The 18500-nt window shown below is 39.6% G+C and overlaps 3 protein-coding genes and 1 long non-coding RNA gene across 6 annotated transcripts; 2 read left to right on the top strand and 2 right to left on the bottom strand.

Annotated features, from left to right (window-relative positions):
* Positions 1-162: 162 nt before the first annotated feature.
* Positions 163-1314, top strand: LOC146373669 (P2Y purinoceptor 3-like). Its single transcript, XM_084950878.1, has one exon. The coding sequence runs from the start codon at positions 323-325 to the stop codon at positions 1310-1312; it is 990 nt and encodes a 329-aa protein (XP_084807004.1). The 5' UTR covers positions 163-322; the 3' UTR covers positions 1313-1314.
* A 47-nt stretch (positions 1315-1361) lies between these two features.
* Positions 1362-10359, bottom strand: mfsd1 (major facilitator superfamily domain containing 1). Of its 2 annotated transcripts, XM_084950875.1 has the most exons (17): positions 10146-10359; positions 9917-9969; positions 9472-9584; positions 9283-9325; positions 9074-9141; positions 8599-8707; positions 8366-8468; positions 7883-7981; positions 6850-6961; positions 6137-6193; positions 5788-5944; positions 5476-5573; positions 5240-5352; positions 5066-5113; positions 4812-4878; positions 2149-2254; positions 1362-1947 (listed from the first exon to the last, which is right to left on the bottom strand). In XM_084950875.1, exons 1-17 carry the CDS (start codon positions 10288-10290, stop codon positions 1888-1890), a joined length of 1551 nt encoding a protein of 516 aa, XP_084807001.1. In that variant the 5' UTR covers positions 10291-10359; the 3' UTR covers positions 1362-1887. The 2 variants fall into 2 exon arrangements, with proteins under 2 accessions (XP_084807001.1, XP_084807000.1); XM_084950874.1 differs by lacking the exons at positions 1362-1947; positions 2149-2254 and adding an exon at positions 2544-3858 and having other exon boundaries at positions 10146-10358.
* Positions 10360-10383: 24 nt separating this feature from the next.
* LOC146373667 (uncharacterized) lies at positions 10384-17866 on the top strand. The gene is made up of 3 exons (XR_014802211.1): positions 10384-10487; positions 16916-17170; positions 17793-17866. It is a non-coding gene; the product is annotated as an uncharacterized LOC146373667 (long non-coding RNA).
* Positions 15600-18179, bottom strand: LOC146373666 (P2Y purinoceptor 13-like). Of its 2 annotated transcripts, XM_084950876.1 has the most exons (4): positions 18088-18179; positions 16956-17784; positions 16457-16846; positions 15600-16113 (listed from the first exon to the last, which is right to left on the bottom strand). In XM_084950876.1, exons 2-4 carry the CDS (start codon positions 17250-17252, stop codon positions 15619-15621), a joined length of 1182 nt encoding a protein of 393 aa, XP_084807002.1. In that variant the 5' UTR covers positions 17253-17784; positions 18088-18179; the 3' UTR covers positions 15600-15618. The 2 variants fall into 2 exon arrangements, with proteins under 2 accessions (XP_084807002.1, XP_084807003.1); XM_084950877.1 differs by lacking the exon at positions 18088-18179 and having other exon boundaries at positions 16956-17141.
* Positions 18180-18500: the final 321 nt, after the last annotated feature.

Genomic DNA, 18500 nt, shown 5'->3' with positions numbered 1-18500 from the left:
TCTGCGCGGTTTATCTTTTGTGTGTGTGTGTGTGTGTGTGTGTGTGTGTGCGCGCGCGTGTGCGCGCGGGGGGGGGGGGGGGGAGGTTGCTGGGAATGGCTCACGGTGTGCCAATCTATTTGCTCTTAGCAACTAACTTCCAGGGTGTGGGTTGGACTCAAGTTAAACAAACAGCACGATTGATATTTTATATCACGCCACCCTACACAGGCTTAGGTGAGAACCGAAGAGGTGAGGTATAAAGATGCCTAAATATTAAAAGGCCTCCTTTAAGGGTCGTTTTACTGTAGGGCCTATCAAACCATCAGATTTGGCCTTTTGGATGGAGGACTTCCAAATCTGCCCGGTGTCCACCTACTATAAAAGGATCCTTATCCCGGTGTCCTACAGCCTAGTCTTTTTGCTTGGCCTGAGTTTAAACGGCGTCCTGCTGTGGTGCGTTATCTGTCGGACGCGCCGCTGGAGCAACACGGTGATCTACCTGACCAACCTCGCAGTCGCGGACCTCCTCTTCGTGCTGGCCCTTCCTCCACTTATCATCAGCGATGCTATGGGAAACTTCTGGCCCTTCGGCAACATCTTCTGCAAAACTGTTAGATTTGTCTTTCTGGTCAACCTCCACTGTAGCATAATGTTTGTCACCTGCGTCAGCGTTCACCGGTTCATCGGGGTGTGCTATCCCATCGCTGCTGTGCGCCTCAGGACCAGAAAGTTCGCCATCCTTGCGTCAGGGTCCATTTGGATTCTAGCCAATGCCGAAATTTCACCGACATTTGTGTTTGCGCACACGGGTGTGATCAACAACATGACTGTTTGCTTTGAAATGACCGGCCCGACGCAATTTGATATGTTCTTTCCATATGGGCTGTTCTTGGTTATAGCGGGCTTTTTGATCCCATTCTTGGTCGTGGTCACCTGTTACTGCTCCATGATAAAGGTGCTGTACTGCGGGGCCGCGGACTGCATTTCTAATACCAGGAAACAGCGTGTGCGCAAAAAGTGCTTGTATATCCTTTTGACTGTGTGCCTCATGTTTGCCGTTTGTTTTGTGCCGTATCATATTGTCCGCACTGTCTACATGTTTGTCAGAGTCTACATGCCAGGAAACTGTCATCTGCTGAACCTGGCCATGATCACGTTTAAAGTCTGGAAACCGGTTGTCGTGTTAAACTGCTGCGTAAATCCTCTCATCTACTTCTGTAGCTCTCATCCAAAGCGTCTGAAGTTCAGAGCCTGGCTCTGGAGGAGGAATAAAAGAGTGGAGCCCACTGTGTGTCTGGTCAGCAAGCGGTGTGAAGGGTATAATCCGTGAAGGGATGTGATCGGTAGACAACAGTGATTTAAATTATCCTACAAACGCATTCTCTGTGTTTTATACTTCATTTTATTGATTTAAATTAAAAAATGCATTTGTCATAACTAAACAATATACAAAATTTCACCAAATGTGCAATTATTATGCAAATACTAAGGTCATCTTGCAATTAACTTGCAAAACTGGAGCAACACCACAATCAACAGACTGCTCAATAGAAAGCAGCAACACTGTGGTCATAGGTGACATTAAAAATTTGTGGGAACTGGTGCCCTCTGTCGTATGTAGAGAATCTTATTTCTAAAAGAGAAGAAATATTCAGTTCAAAAATGGAAAATAATACAGGTCCAAAATATTCCAAACAGTGACAATATGTAGCCATAAAACAGACAAACCCGCGAACACTCGGAACAGTAAGTCAAGTGAAGATTAAAAATGACCTGGAGGTAAAAAGCGCTTCGAATTTCCATTGAAAATAGGACATTTTTTTAAAGCATCGTCTATTTTAGCATATACTTGTCTCGAGGCACAGAGTGACAGTGTTGGAGCAGCAGACAGCTGAATGAAGGGCATCATTTCAGAACACTCCTGTAAGCAAGTGATGACAGATGGCTGAAGCAGTGGTCTGGGATCTGAGCGAAGAGAAGACAGGACAGATTAAATGAAGAAGAAAAACCCCCACAGTGGAAGTTAAAACAGCGAAGAAGCAAAGCCTACAAACAGAACAATAATAGAAAAAACACAATGTTCTATCACTGTAAAGATAAGAGGCTGAACGGATTAATAAATGGCTCTCTTTGAATATGAATTGCATAAAGTGTGTGTTTGTGTACCTGTGCGCCCAGCCTGGAGAGATAGCGGTTGCGTAAGCCAAAAGCAGACATGGGTGCCAGTCTAGCCAGCTCACCCTGTGTCGGCTTACTTGGCTGCCTTTCTTTCCTGCAGGAAAAAATAAAATAACATAGACACTTTGAACATCTCTGCAGCCAACACTAACATGAACACAATTATGCAAATATTACAATAGGATTAGTCACCCAGTCTGCTGCAGAAGACAGAGAAAAGGACACAAAAGTATTACAGAATAACTACTTCAATAAAAAAAAAAAAAAAAGAAGATGATTTAAAAAAAAAAAAAAAGTTTAATGTCATTGTTCATGGCATCAAATGTGATCTTTTCAATAACTTTGATTTTTTTTCTGTACAATTTCAGTCATCTTGTACACAGTTCAATGTCAGTTAAAGTTTAATACAAGTATTCTCTGTTAAACAATTGCAGTGAGTTCCCAACACCACAGAGCAAACAAGCTGACCGAGCAGCTGAGTATAGTCATTTTAATGTGTAACCACCTTTTTTTTTTCCTTTTTGTACTATTAATTGTACTGGCTGTCTTTATGTATGTATGAAATACTTGTTAAGACTCGAATAAAGGTTCATTTGCCCAACTGAGGTAGTGAATGTTAATCATCCACAGTGTGTGACCCTGCCATTAACACAAAATCCTCCTCCCACATTACTGGAATGGTCAGTGTTAAGCTGAATATGTTGTTACACCATTAAGATAAAGCAAATATCAATTTGGGGAAGTGCTTAGAAAGAATTAATTACCTGAGCTTGATAAAAGAGCAATAAAGACAATCGATAAAACACAATTGATCTGACTCTTTAAATAAATAAATGTCACATTAATGGAAGAATGATCTTTAAGGTAATTGTAACATTTGATGATGGAACAGAAAATAAACTTTTATGAACTTTGCAAATCAGCAAAGAACAAATGAAGAAATGAAGAAATAAGAGAATCAGCCAGTAAAGACTTAAACAAAGAGCTCTGCTCTTTTTGAGATAACCCGCCACACAAAGGTCAATGAAGCATATTAGAACTGAATATGAGCCCATTGTGCCCAAGCAGAGTCCAATAAGGCTGATTTTGGTTAGCAATTGTGACAAATGGTGTGTACATAAATGAACTGCAGAGCTTTCTGCAACCAGGCTAATAACAGTTGTGCAGAAATGTTGTTGGTTTTTTTTGTAAAAACAAGAAAAAAACAAAACAAAACCCCAAACATTTAAAATCAGTTACCCCATTTTACATGTTAAAAAGCTAAATTAACAATAAATAGTACATGATAAAATCAAAGGACCCCTTCCCTCTGTGCTATAAGTACAAATGTCATCTTTTGATAATTCAAATATTTTTCAAGCATGCTGAACTTTGACACCCACAAAAGTCAGTAGTGAGTGAATCCAAGTAGAAATAAAGTAACTTTGACACGTTGGAGAGTAACTGTGGATTAAGTAGGATATGCCGTTTGTCAAGTGTCCCGTAAAATCGCATTTAGACATTTATGCAAGGTTATACAACAGTCCCAAATCCAGACAGTCAGTTCTGGTGTGAAGAACCACAGATGACATCACTGGGCGGAGTCAGAACCGCAGTCCTGCCCCATGGTAGCAGATTGAAAGCTCAGGGGTGGACACTGCAGCCTGCTGGCTCTGAAGCCCAGGACCATGTGTGTTCGCTCATCATCATCATCATCATCTGGAAAATATCAATTAAGGCATGAACCAGGAGATATTAATCAGTCTGCACAAGTCATAACACACACATAAAAATAGAGATTAGTCAGGTTATACATGAGTACAAAAAGCATGTGCGACTTTCATCGTTCTTTCTAATTGTAACTGTGAACTGAAAGTAGAAGTATTGGTTTCATTCAGTGCTGCGAGTGCAAAATAAACCAACCACAGTTAACATGCACGTGTCAGTACAAATGAATATGAAAGCCGAAGCACATAACCCAGCCAGCTAATATAGAAAATGACTTCCTGAAGTTAAAGAAGACTCGCTTCAAAACATGTTTGCCTGTGTGTGTGTGTGTGTGTGTGTGTGTGTGTGTGTGTGTGTGTGTGTAAAGAAAAAAAAAAAAAAGAGTGACAAAAGGAACACCTATCAACTGATGAGACAAAATCCTATATGAAGCCAGAATTGGAAACTTTTGAACTAAAACCTAATAAAGGATTTTTACCTTTAAAATTTCTCTTTGTTGCAGAACCAACAACAAAGTCTGTGTCTGTCCGCTTAATTTTTATATGTGTAATACATGTATAATATATAATACATATAAAATACATGTTGTACAGGTTTCTTGCGTTTTAAGTGTGGATAATAAGAAAACATAACATTATTGATACACTGTATTATATCCCTAGCAACTCCATAACCCTGTTTTCTGTAACAACCACTCTGAACAAATTAAAGTTTAATCGACCAAAACTTTTGGTATGTTTTATAACCTCTATACATTATTAACTATTATTTGTAGTTAAAACTATTAGTTGTGTCTATATTGGAAGTTTCTGTCTACCTACAATGTGTTTATGTCACTTGACTGCATGAGAGAAGTGTTCAATACGTTTCTGAGATGCTTGTCTAATTGATGCGCAAGTGGGTGGAAAAGCACTGACGGTCTGTGGAAGGTCAAAGCTACTCACTCTGCATCTGAACTGGCTTCTTTACTGAGTTTGGCTCTGGCTGCGGCTGACAGGTTCAAATCTCCTCCTGGAGCAAGAGAAGGAAACAGGCAGATTAAGCAGTGAGTGAATCTGATGGTAAGGAAAAGAGTGTGAGAGTAAAGTGAAAAGATGTCATATGAGAAGGCTTATGAAGAAAATCGGAGACAATAAAGAAACACAAAACAGAGAGGAGTGAAAATGTGGGAGAATTCAACACTCCAGTCTTTTCTCACCTTTAATGTAATCCACAAAGTACAGCAACACTGCGGCTATCAGTCCAACTACAAGAAAGTAGAAGGAAAACCAATGCAAAAAAGAAATAACCAACAATGGCACTCACAAGTGTCTAACAAGACTTTGAAGAAAGAAAAAAAAAAGGGGAAACAAAAAGACATAAAAGTACTGACCACAAATGCAGGCGCAAAAAAACACTTCCAGAACCAGGTACCCTTTGCTGTCGAGGATCGCCCCTGCCGCTATGGAAATGATAGCGAGTCCCAGGTTCTGAATGGACTGCATACTAATGTGCAAAGACAGAGAACACACATCAGTGTCAATATAGCAATATTTATATGTTAATGGGTGGCCCAAACAAGCAGAATATGTATAATTTAAGTCTTAATGATAAAAAAAAGGCACATACAAGCCATAGGCTGTCCCGAGTTGATGTTCAGGCACGACAAAAGCCACCATGGGCCAAAGTGCACAGGCCAATAAGGAGTATGACACGCCAAGCAGGGACTGGAATACAAGAAAATGCACAGAATCTCACTTTACAATTTCTCAGTTGGCTGAGACCAAAGAAGTTAACTGGATACGAGATAAAACAATTCTCCGACTGAAAAAAAGTTTTAGTTCATTCACACGAACAGATTCAATTTTCAAGACATACTATAACTGTTTATGAATGTGCAAAATGTTTAAGTGCAGTGTAAAAGGTTGCCAGGGAAGTTACCATTGCGATCCATGGGTTCCAGAAAGTGAAGGCCAGCATCATGTGAGCGGCAAGTGTTGCTGCCACTGCAAGCAATACCCAATACACGTTCCTCCCCGTCTTATCAACCATGAAGCCCAAAACTGGAGATGCAGGGGCTGATATGATGTACACAATACTAGGAAAGATAGACAATGGACAATGAATGATTCATGTTAAAACATTATATAATGAATATCCTTATTTTTAATGAAGAACACGCTATTTTAGGAAATTCACCCGCCACAAAAACTGCAGAATATAAAGAGTGCTAATATCTTAAGGTAGCTTGGTCTCAGTTGCCCAACAGGCAACACCTAAGCTGAGTTACCTGTTGACAGCTCTGGCTTCAGCTGGGGAGAAGCTGAATTTTTCAATGAAGAACACCCTGCGAATGAAAAGACAAGACGATGCGTTCACAGTACAAAGCACTGCTTAGCTTTTTGGCTGTTATGACAACAAAAGGAGAGATTGAATTTTCATAGCAGCCATCTGCTCAGTTAGCGCTGACCCATTGTGGCAAATCCATGTCAGCTGCTACGTGATCTGAGAACGCCTTTCAGTGAAGGAAATTCATTTTGTAATGGCTGCAATTGTGTTCTTTCACTTCAAAGCTATTTGTCAAAAACTCCCTTTGTAGTTTAATCCCAACACAACATTGTGAGGTTGAACAACTACCTTGATGAAGGTTCTTTATTCAATTCTTATCAGGCATTTTAACCATAACAGTGCATTATTTGGAGTGGGAGTTCTTTCTTCACTCAAAGCTAAATGGTTATGGGCACATCACAGGATATGTTGACTTTAGGAAAGACCAAATCAGGTCACTTTTAACATTAAATGAATAACATATAAAATACACCATTAACAAACAAAGATAATGCACTTGGGATGTTGGGATCCGTGTGCTGCTTCCTGTAAGAAACAGGGGATGCACAGAGCAGACAGCGTTCTGCAGGCAGTATATATACTATAAAAGCAATATAAGGACCACTGGAGGAAACATGGTGTTAGAGGAAGAGTGCAGACGTATGGAGTACTCACTGTCCCAGTCCAATAAAGGGGAAAACTGCCACGTAGTAGCCTACACAAACGATGAAGATAAGCCACAGGGCTGCAGGGAAATGCTTCACATCCGTGATCTTGATCACTTCGCCTAACATGCAACACAAAAAACAAATCTGTCTGAGAACACCATTTGCTTTGACCAGCTCTAAAAGAATAAATGCTTCTTTAACACGTCAACCTTTTTTCTTATTGAAAAATGCTACAGCATGCCAAATGTAACCATTTTCTTCCCCGCCGAGTAGTAGTTTTCATCCATGATTCTGCAGACTAAACCATTTGAATACAAAAATGCCATCAGTTCATTATTTTATCATATTTGATGTGCGTGATTTTTTTTTAATAATTACTTCATGAGTTAGGCAGGATTCACACGGATGCATTTCAGGCTTCAGCGCGCTCATCTTTCATTTCCCTTTTAATAGGGTGACATCATGCGATGCCAACTTAACTTGCTAATGTTGCTTCTGCTGAAGGTTTTTGAGAAATTAAACTGTTGACAAGCCAGCAAATGGGTTAACTAATGAAACCACACAATGCAACCATCGAGCAAAAGCAGAGAGTGTGGTTATCCGTGCAAGTTTGACATCAACATGTTGAAAAAAGTTTACAATTTAAAAAAGAAAAAAAAAAAAGGTTTTGAGAGGTCATAGAGACGCTTGACAACTAACTTCTGGTAATTTCAACCTAAAGTCCAAGTGGCTATTCTTGACATTTTAAATGTAAATAAATTCAAGAGGTTATTTTTGTCATGTGAATAGGGTTAGAACCACAAAATCACCTCTGGCTATAACTGCCACCAACACAACGACAACAAAAAGTCCAACACAACAGAGTAAGCAGAGTCAAACCAGATAACTGGTTTTAGAGCTCAACAAAACAAAAACTAAATCTGGCTTTGCACACGGGGGCAATCTGCGACGATTGTGGAAGAACTTCTAGTATTCATTCACTGATGTGAGTGAAAGAGAGAAAACACAAAATTGAGGGAGAAAGTGTGGGAAGACGTTACCTGTTCCTTCTTGTTCCTTGTTGAGGATCCTCTCGGCTCTTTTGTCAAGGAATCCCAAAACCAAGGCACAGACTAGGGAAAACACGCACGTTATGGCAGCTAAGGGGAGAAAAAGAAATGGAGAATCAGAATCATTTTATTGCCACTAAACATGTTCAGTGAAATTAGAAGCAGCAGGAAACAACACAAAACTGCAAGTTGTGCAAAAGTGGAAATGTCTGCATGTCACAGGATAACATTACAAGAACTGGCACTTCTTCTGTTCCTAGTGATTCATCTGGAACAGTCTGCAGCACTTTTAGTTCTCTATATCACTTCTCTCTGTTGGTTTGTGCTAGCTGTGTTACTTGAACTTAGAAGTAAAAAAGAAAGGGTGTAGCATTTCTACCAAACAAGGAAATAAAGGGGGTGTAACTGGAGTCTGAGAGTGTAAAACTCACCTGACAAGTCAGGTTCAGTGAAGTGCAACTGTAAAACATTTACCTATCAAGAGTGATGCACCCAGCACGGTGTGTCCAGGCGAGCCAACAGCATCTGTAACTCTGTTATAAATCCAGCCCATTATGTTCATGTTCACCGTGCTGCCCTTGGGATGAGCAGAGAAGTCAGTGGCATGCATTTTGTACAGCTTACCTCATTGAAAATATCAAAATAAACAAAAATACAAGTATTTCAAACCCTTTATAAATGCACTTTTTCATTTGGAGCTTTCTTACCACGCGAGCCATGCTCAGCTGAAGGCCAAATACTAGATTGAGCTCCTTGCCTTTGAACCAGTTCACTGCATATGTGTTTTGGGCTACTGCCAAAGACTCTCCTCCAATACTACCCAAGAAAAGACAACATAGAAGGGATCATGTAAGCAACAAGACTGAAAACCTGAGCCCTAGAATCAGACTTTAATGTCTCTTGACGGATAAATATATGTGACTGAATAACACCACACTGACTTTGTTTTAGCGACTTGATGTGTGTTCGGGTTTGCTAAGAATCCCCCATATATGGTATTTCTGGCTATATCACTCATATTCTGTAAGCTGATATGAATCAGTCTTATAAGAAACTGCACGTTTTTTATTACTATTTCAAACAAGAAAAGGACCAATGTTTGTTTTGTTTGTTTTTTAAGTTTTTACATTCTAGTAAAATAAAAAGGTTTAACTAGAAGACAGTTTGTTTTGGTTTTATTACCCAAATATAAATCGTCCAGCTTCCATTAGCCAAAATTGATTTGTCCATGCTCCAGCAGCAAAGACCACCTATGCAGAGGTAGAAATGTTAAAAACAATCTAATCACCACAGTTTTCCCAAAGATTTTTTCTATTGAGCTATATGGATTTAAACAGAATGTATATCTGTTTAAGTAACTGCATTCTTCTGAAACTTCAAGAGTATATTACCTGTCCAGCACAGACAAAAAGGGAAAAGATGATGGTTCCCAGCCTGTAAACAAGAACATGGGGAAAGATACCAATCAAGACGACATGTACAAAATCCATACGGAGCATTCACTTTTGTCTTTTGGGTGAAAATACATAAACAACACATAGTTGGCAAAAAACATACAACCGATTGGTTCTTCTCGTTACCTGACACCAAAGACCCGATCAAGCAGAAATCCCCCAAAGAAGCAGAGGACTACATTAGGCCAGGAGTACCAGGCGTACAACTGCATGAAGTCTGCAGTTGTCAGATGCAAATCCTGGGCGAGTCACAGAAGAAAAACAACAGACATTAGACTCTCGCTTTGTGTTAGTTTTTGCTATCATTTTGTGTTGTGCACAATGCACAGTAGGCTCTAGGTTTTTGAATAAATCTGTGTAACAACACCATTTACTAGGAATCTTATTTGACTGTTCTTGTTGTTTATTATGTAGATTTTTTTTGTTTACATAGAGTATGGTGATCTTTAAAAGATAACCTCTCTTCTATATAAAAAGAAATCTCCAAAGGCTTGTTAGTGTGGGATTAAAATAAATGTCTGCAATTGGTTTTAAGGCCCTGGTGTAAAAGTTTGAATTATGTGTGAAATACCTGGATGACTTGACTTTGGAGTGCAGCGGGATTATCGTAACAGAAGTAGCTTCCTGGAACAAAGCACCCACATTAGCGGGGCTCAGACGTGACACTATTGCATTTATTATACATTTCATACATAATAAGCAGACAACAACGTGCATTATTTACACTAGCTTGATAGTATTTAACTTTAGTTAGTCCCAAATCTCCCAAATAGCTCCCCGTGCCGCCTTTTACTCCTTACCGAATCCCAGGAAGCACATAAAAAAAAGGACAACCAGTCGGTGCAGTAAGCGGCTGGGGTCGCAGATGGCGAGCATGGGCCTGCCGGGTCCACTGCCCCTGTCCTCGTCTCCCAACAATCTCTGCCGCTCTTCCAAATCCGCCATGTTCGACTATTTGTGAGGTTCACAGCAGAGAGGAAGACCTAAGAGTGTCAGTCATATGACCCGTTATGCACGTCACGTGGCATTATGTTCGCGCAGTGAAGCTGGCGTACGCCTCGGGAGCGCGCACAGTCAGCTGAGCGGAGTGGGATGACTGTAAATAACAGACGAGGTTTCGTCTTACACAGTGAGCATAAACGGTTAGTTAGTAACGTTTAGTAACGTTTGTCACGATGTAGCATGAAATATTAGACGCTAAAAGCTTTTACTGTTGAGATCACATTTCCCTGAAAAACGAAAGATGGTCTTTTAGGGATGTTTTGAAAAAGAAGAGCGGAGTTTGCGTTTAAAAATTCTTCTTTGAAGAAACGAAAGCGGATTTAAGTGGTTTTAAACTTTACAGTAAAATGTGTGTCAGTATTTTTGGACAGATAAAGTAGTCACTTTAATTTAAAAGCTTAAACTATCGTGATAGCTAGTTTCGTTGGTCACCGGATTCAAAGATGGTGAGAATAAAGGTTAATGAAAACTGTAAAGACTATATTTCTTCATAGGAGATGGAAGAATAAAGCAATAAAGCTAAATCGCCTATATTGGACTTGAATTGTCAGGTGACCTGACAGGTGATTCCCAGAAAGTGAGAAATGAATGTGATGACAGTGTAAAAACTCAACAGGTGTATGTTATGATAACAATGAAATAGTAATGAACTATATTTCAGCCATTAAATTACTACTGATAACAATATATATTAAAGTTGGGGGGTTTTTTTGTTTTGTTTTGTTTTTTACCAGGACAAAGAATTTGTCCAGTGTGTAAAATATCACTATATCAGGAGATCGCAAACCGCAATGAACTGTTGATTGTGATGTCTTTCTTCTGCTGTCTGTGTATAAAAACCTTTTTATACACATTTGATTTTTCCATGTGCTGTGTTTTTTCCATTATATATTCACCTAAAAAAAATATGAATACTTAGCAGAAAATCAGGAATAATAAAACAGATTTTAGCTTCATGAAATACTTTACAAGATGGCTTTTTTTGTTTCACATTTAAAAATGAGACAATGTTTAGACATCAGCATGTCAAAAACTATACAAAACTACAAACTACAAAAACTTGGTGGGTGGGGGGTACTGATAGTCACAAAATAAACAAATACTATTTTCATTACACTTACATGTTAGATTGAGAAAATATGATAAATTGTATTTCAAAAACCCATACTCAGACATTCGTGATGCATCCGTCTCAAATTACAGACGCTGATTTGATGGTCAGACAGACCAGTGACAGACCAGGATTTTATCTTTTAATAGTTTTCAAGATTTTCATGTTTAAACATTTCATAGCATGAAAAAAAAAAGCCTAAAAGGGGGTCAACCGATCATCTTGAAACGTATTTGATATATGAAGTTTCAATTTTATAACAGCCCAACTTTGGACTATAAATCTTTTATGCAAATCAGAGAGAGCTGAGCAGAATGCTCACGTTGATTTGAGAACGGTATGACCCATGTGCCAATTCGATATTTTGTGGTATTTTATGTTTTTACCCTCAAGCGGGTCACCTCAAAAACTGTACCCGGTGTTCATCTGTAGTGAGTGTAGGCTGACTGTCCACTGTTTATCGCAGCAAGCAGTCAGTATGCTGTGGGTCTACTCTGCAGGAGGTTGTAACGTTTTGTGAAAGGAGACAGATACAGGTTGAGGAATCAGTGTCGCTGTCCGATGACACAGACACAATTGTTGTGGAACTCCTGAACTTTTCTGTCAGTAAGGACTGCTGTCTTTGGTACTCTGCTGTCTTTGGTACTTTGTTAGTTGCTGTTAGCATCTCTTAGCTGCTGTTAGCTGCTATTAGTGAAACTTTCTTTAAAGTGAATATAACATTTTTGGACCCAGACTCTTGGCAAATAAACTCTCATATGATGTAATAATGTAATCACACTCTTTATCAGAGGGAAAGTATCAAGCGCAAGCCTACCATTAGCTGACATAATGTCAGTTTATTACCAGCTGCTTTTGTTGTTTAGCCATCTTGTTGTCAACTGTCCAGAGACCATAGATTCACATATACTACACCATATGCATACTATCTTCTACACTCCCATCATCCAGTCTGTGCTGTGCACATCAATTACTGTCTGGTTCGGCTCAGCCACCAAGCAGGACAGGCCAGACTGCCAAACAGATTAAACTACTGCCTTCAGGCAGGCACTATACAGCACTGCTTACTAAAACCAGCCGCCACAGAGAAGACAGTTTCTTCCCCTAGGCTGTCACTCTGATGAACACTGTGAAATAACCCCCAATGTTATATCACTCCATCCATCCATCCATCCATCCATCCATTTTCCTCTGTTTATCTGGGGATGGGTCTCAGGGCAGCAGCCTAAGCAGATAAGCACAGACCTCCCTCTCTCTGGCCACCAATTCCTGGTTGTGCAGCAGAACACCAAGCTGTTCCCAAGCAAGCTGCAACATATAATCTCTCCAGTATATCCTGGGTCTGCCCCAGAGCCTTCTCCCAGTGGAACATGCCCCGACACCTCACCCAGGAGTCGCCCAGGAGGCATCCTTGTCAGATGCCCTAACCACCTTAACTGGCTCCTTTCGATGTTTTACGCTCAGCTCTCTCATTGCAGCACCACAGCACCAATCTGTCTGGCGATCTCCTGCTCTCCTCTCCCCCCTCACTCGTGATCAAGACCCCGAGATACTTCAATTGATTCTGATTCTATGTATATATTTTTTCAGATTTTTTTTACTTTATTGTAACCAAATGTAGATTCCGTGCAATATAAATATATCATCCTAACATATTTAATTCGTTGGCTCTGTATAAAAAGAAACAAACCAAAAAAAACCCCAAACAGAACAAGTCAAATTATGTTAAAAAATACTGTTGAACAGCTTCCTGTGTTCTGCAGAGACTGCTATGTGGACATCGGTTTCTGATAGTGGTTTGAACTCACCCTGCAATTAATAGGCAACTATGTCACAGCTGGCTGTGGTGATCTAAAATGTGTAAAAATAACATATTTGACCTGCAGTTTAAGTCTAATAAACTTCCTAAAATGACAGTGAGTGTTTTAAAACTGTTGGCAGCTCTAACATGAAAACATTACTTGACAAGTGTTTTTGGGTCTTAGTCCTCGTCTCCATATTTTTCCTGCTTCCTTTTTTATTTTGACAGTCTCTCGTCCTGTGTTCAGTGTGTTTAGTTTTACTTCCCCTGTGTCATCATGTCCATTCACCCCAGCTCTTGCCACCTCTCTGTGTATATATTGTGTGAGTTTCCCTTTGTTTGTCATCTGTTCGTCTAGCTCCGGTACTAGATGTTTCATGTTTCGTGTTTCCACATGTCTGCTTTTGGGTCCACATTTCAGCCTTCACACGGTCTGTCAGTGCAGACCCTGACATTACTGGTTTTGCTGACATGTGAGCTACACAACCATGCAAGTAAATGTCAGTCCCTACCTCATGTTATAGATCCCTAGTCATGGGATTCTGTTTCTGTGGAAATGGGTTGGTAACATTAACTTTGGGGGGTTTATTTAATTTCCATGAATGTAATTTAGTATTTCTCATAATTCACTACTATCATCTGTCAGAGGATTTAATCTGAAGGTGATGAATGGTCCTTCCCCCGGCTGCAGTTGCTACTCTCCCCACTCAGTAGCTCATTAATTTCCTGCCCAAATATCAGCCTCTGTCGTAACCGACAGTGGGTGGGGTGGAGTAAGATCATATTTCATTATTATATTAATCAAACCCACATGCAGACTGGATTATAAATCAGGTGGGAAGTGACATTAATTCTGCCGAACCAGTTTGTGAATGTCCAGAAGCCCATCTTCGGGGTGTGGTAGTGTGGGAAAAAGTCCATTAATTCCAGATCTGTATTCTTTTTCCCATCCCTTGTTCAATTTGAAAATTCATCAGAAGCTGCTGCAGCATTGTGAAAGGCAGTATACTATACTTGGAAATTCTTGCAGCATTGCTGGGCGTTGTTCTAGTTGGGCTGCAGTGGTTGTTATCAAATAGCTGATCTCCTGCAGTGCGCTATGTGTCTGCGTTTCTGTCCTCATGTTGGACAGGATGTTGTTCATTGTTCCTTTTTTTACCTTCATTGTTTTTTTTTCAAAAAATGTCCCAAATATGAAATAACACTGAAATTAGATACAAAAATAGGTAAATATTGTCATCTATCATTTAGTGTAAAGTGTGCAAGAAAAAAACAAACAAACAAATAATTCAAATAATTAAACACCATGAAAAGTTATTTGAACGTCTGTGTTTCTCAACCATATTCCTGTCAAGCTTTCATAATGCACTGACCTTTTTCTTTCTATTTGATTGGCATCTTTTCTTTAAGTACCAGATGTGACAGACTGACCAACACCAGTATTTACGTTTCCCAAAACAGATATTTCAATTTTATATTTGCCATTATGTTTGGTTTTATTTCATTATTAATATTCACTTTCAATTCAGTTTAAGCAGACTAAAGATAAGGACCATACCACTGACCTTCTGATTAGCAAACAGCGCACTTTATCACCTGATGCAGACACAACATTTTGTCAAGATCATTATGCACGATCTCTCATACTTGAATCGTCTGTGTTCAGAAGCCAACATAAAGATTACAACAGATTCAATTTCATGACTAACGCTAGTTCAAGACATATTTACGACTCATGGTAGACCCCCTAAACTTAATTTCAAACCTCATCTATTTGTATGTAGCTATTGTTGTATATGTTTTGGCTTGCTTTTTAGCTTACCCACCAACGATGCTTGTGTGAGCTTTGTTAGCCTCAGCAAAGTACATAAAAGTGAACACTGTGCAATTACAGCATGAAAAATATTATTTTTATTAAACTGATAGTAACATTTTAATTACTGGAAGCAGAGTTTGTTAAAGTCTATTATTCTTCTTTTCAATGATTATTCAGTCCCTTGTCACTAATCCTTGGAAAATTTGTGCTGTCAAGATCTTCACCACGTCAAAGTTTTTGCAAAGGGAAAGTGCAGTTTATGTAAGATTAGAAAGGAGGAAGTGTAAATGACAGCAAGTGCAAGCAAGGAAATGTGATGGATGACTTAGCAAAAAACAAAGAAACTTGGTTAGTACTGTATGAAAAGCAGTAGTCGTAGCTCACAGAGACTTTTTGGCTTTCCTTCTTTGACACATTGTCTACTCATCAGTTTCTTATAAACTTGCATTCGTTTTTACATGTTTTTTTTTTTGTTTTTTTTTTTACAACCGTCTTATTAGGAGGAATCACTATATACAAAATAAACATTCTTCCAGGGTGTTATTAATTGTGTCCCAGTATGCACTGTTCACTGGCTTCTGACGTGCCGTTGTGTGACAGCCTTTTACTGTAGGCTATCTGTGAGATCTCAAGTTGCGTTGATGTGGCTGAGTCAAAACCTTTTTGGAGAGACTTAATACAGAGTGCAGCAGTCAGTCTTCTCCTGAACACCTTGCATAGAAACACGTAGATAAGCGGGTCTAGGCATACATTTGTTGCTGAAAGCCACAGGGTGGTTTCCTTGGCAAAGTAGACGGCATTCTGAGCCTTGCAGTCACTTGTTGTGCTCCGTGTTTGGGTGAGGGTATAGGGAACCCGGACGAAGTGAAATGGTGCAAAGCAGATGAAAAACACACCCACTACAACGAAGACTTTCGCTTTGGTTTTGCGACTGGCACCCCGAGATCTACTCTTTGAGGCTTTGTATGACTCGTAAACCTTCTTGCTGATGAATGTGTAGCAGACTACCATCAAAGCAAGCGTCCCCCAAAAAATGACCTAGAAAAACAAAACAAGAAAAGGGGAAATCAGAGGAGCACCTCGCAGCTTTTCTCCAATTAATTTAGGTCAGCAGTAGCAGTAAGATTCTAATAACTGCAGAAGGACATCGTGTATTCTGTTTAAATTAGCTGATTTTGTAGTTCAGATATATTAATAGCAACACTTCTCTATTGTGCGAAATTTGCTTACACACATGCTTATGAGTAACATTAAAAAGCTGACAGCAGTGTCATCTGTGGGATACATTTAAAGGAGAACAGCTGGTTCTGAAATTTTATGGAAGGAGGTTGAATATGAATGTTTACTTAAATTTCAAAGTATTTCCTTAATTCATAGCTACCTGACAGAAGTAGTTGAAACCTTCATGCCACAGCAAGCCAGCCGGGCTCTTCATGGACGTGCACTTCAGTCTGTTTCCAGACGGCCGTGGCGGCTTGTCACTTAGAATAACGTTGGGTAACGCTAATGATAGCATTACCACCCAAACAGCTACACTTAGTATCTGACCAACACGGACCCGCTGAAGGGCACACTTCCCAAAGGGCCTGACAATCTTCAGGTAACGGTCCAAGCTAATGAGACCCAGCAAGAGGATGCTGATGTACATGGTGATGTAGAAGAGCACCGCAGAGTATCTGCAGTGGAAGGCGCGTAGCTGCCAGGAACCCACACCTGCATCCGTTAAGATTTTCAGAGGGATGGTCAGAGTCATGAGCAAGTCAGCCACCACCTGTTGTTGAGCAAATTTTAACTTTGTTATTGTAATGCTGTTTTTTTTTTTTGTTTCATTACTTTGCAGCGGAGACTAAACCTACAAAGCAAAAGCCTTGGTGTCTTACCACATTTTTTAGGAAGACCAGAAATGTTGAAGTGCTTCGGATACTGAAGAAGATCCATGCAGCGAGGGAGTTCAGTATCAGAGCAACTATGAAGAGGACACTGTATAGGCAGGGGAAAACCACAGCTGTTATGCTGGTATCCCGAACACACTTGAAGGAGGTGGTGTTGGACAGGGTGTTGTTCATACTGTGATCCTTAGTTGGCTTTTGACAGGGTGAGAGAGTGAAAAAAAAGATGACAGCGACATCATAAGAAATGATAAAAACACTGTAATATGCTGTTTCTAGAATTAACATGAAATAATTATAGCATTATTGTGTCTATCTCACAAAAGTCCCTAAGAAAATGTAGCTGAAGTACTTTATTATTATAATTACTTATATGACAGATGTTTATTCATTTATATGACAAGAGTTACAAAAAAATTGACCACAGGAATTATCAGATCATTTTGAATGTTACAGCTGCTTCCTACCCTCTCCTTAAAAATACCAATACTTTGTTTGTTGTAGTCATGTAGATACAGACTTAATATATACTTTAAATGCACAGTCTGTGCTTCTGTTCATTCTATATTCCCTATGTCCTCTCTTCTTTTTGCTCTGAAGAATAGCACTGAGGTTATACACATGGACTATGGCAACTAATACACACTGCTTTCAAACCTTTGTCTGGTTTAGTGTGCACTCAAATGTTAATTAGATTTTCTGCAAGTTACATTGTTAGGCAAATTAAGTATTTGTGCCCAGTTTCACAAAGTTATTTATCTGCAAGATGTACATGACAAGCCAGTAATTGAGTCTTACCTTCTTTTTGTGTCTTTATCGTCTGTGTAGGTGGGGCATGAGAAGAATAATGACAAAATGCAATGGAAAATACAATGTTTCATAAAAAGGAAGAAGTGAAATAGCAAATTCCTCTTTTTTCTTCTTAGCCACAAGAAAAAATGAAGGAAAATAAAAAAATTAAATAAAACTGAAAACCTCCTGCTGTTATTTTAGTTCTTTAATCAGTCCAGGAATACTGGTTCTGGCTTGAGTCTTGAATCTTTATGTCTTTCTTGGTATTTCCTCCCCTTCTGACTCTCTCTTTTTAAGTGTTTTTGTGTGTGTGTGTGTTTGATGCTCTTACAATGGGTGGTCCCTGGAGCTAATGTGTGGCTGTCTTGTCACAATCCCAATGAGTTTGCCAGTCTTCCTCCGGGTGAAAGACCCTTTCCTTCCTTGCTTCCTGTTCCAATTGTCTGCTGAGAGGCTTGCTCTACTCCGTGCCAGTCCCTCTGCCTCCGCTAGCTTGCGTCAGACTTAGTAGCTGTTAAGAGGCGAACACCACAGACTTATTTGCAGACCTCTTGCACCCTACAGCTCTTCGCTCCACCTCGCAACTAATGTTCAATACTTACGCCTTGTTTCAAAAAGTCTCCACCAGCTGTGGTTTTAGTGGGCAACAGTAACATGCAAAGCTTGCACATTGCTCTTACTGACTTCACTTGAAAGCAAGCAAGCTCTACCATGATGCATCCCATTTAATGTAAAAAAAATTGG

The sequence above is a fragment of the Perissodus microlepis genome, chromosome 14, assembly GCF_051167445.1.
Source record: "Perissodus microlepis isolate ML-2025 ecotype Zambia chromosome 14, ASM5116744v1, whole genome shotgun sequence".
Taxonomy (NCBI): Eukaryota; Metazoa; Chordata; class Actinopteri; order Cichliformes; family Cichlidae; genus Perissodus; species Perissodus microlepis.
Note: the sequence above shows the minus strand (reverse complement) of the source record. Positions and strands in the feature narration are given on the sequence as shown.

Excerpts from the sequence above, each read along its gene's own strand:
- LOC146373669 (XM_084950878.1), top strand. The coding sequence starts at position 323 with ATGGAGGACTTCCAAATCTGCCCGGTGTCCACCTACTATAAAAGGATC.
- mfsd1 (XM_084950875.1), bottom strand. The coding sequence starts at position 10,290 with ATGGCGGATTTGGAAGAGCGGCAGAGATTGTTGGGAGACGAGGACAGG. Across the intron at positions 9,326-9,471 it reads GATCGGGTCTTTGGTGTCAG|GCTGGGAACCATCATCTTTT; the intron begins GTAACGAGAAGA and ends TCTTGTTTACAG. Across the intron at positions 8,708-9,073 it reads GCTGGACGATTTATATTTGG|TATTGGAGGAGAGTCTTTGG; the intron begins GTAATAAAACCA and ends TTTCTTGGGTAG.
- LOC146373666 (XM_084950876.1), bottom strand. The coding sequence starts at position 17,252 with ATGTTAATTCTAGAAACAGCATATTACAGTGTTTTTATCATTTCTTAT. Across the intron at positions 16,847-16,955 it reads TGGTCTTCCTAAAAAATGTG|GTGGTGGCTGACTTGCTCAT; the intron begins GTAAGACACCAA and ends GCTCAACAACAG. Across the intron at positions 16,114-16,456 it reads GTTTCAACTACTTCTGTCAG|GTCATTTTTTGGGGGACGCT; the intron begins GTAGCTATGAAT and ends TTGTTTTTCTAG.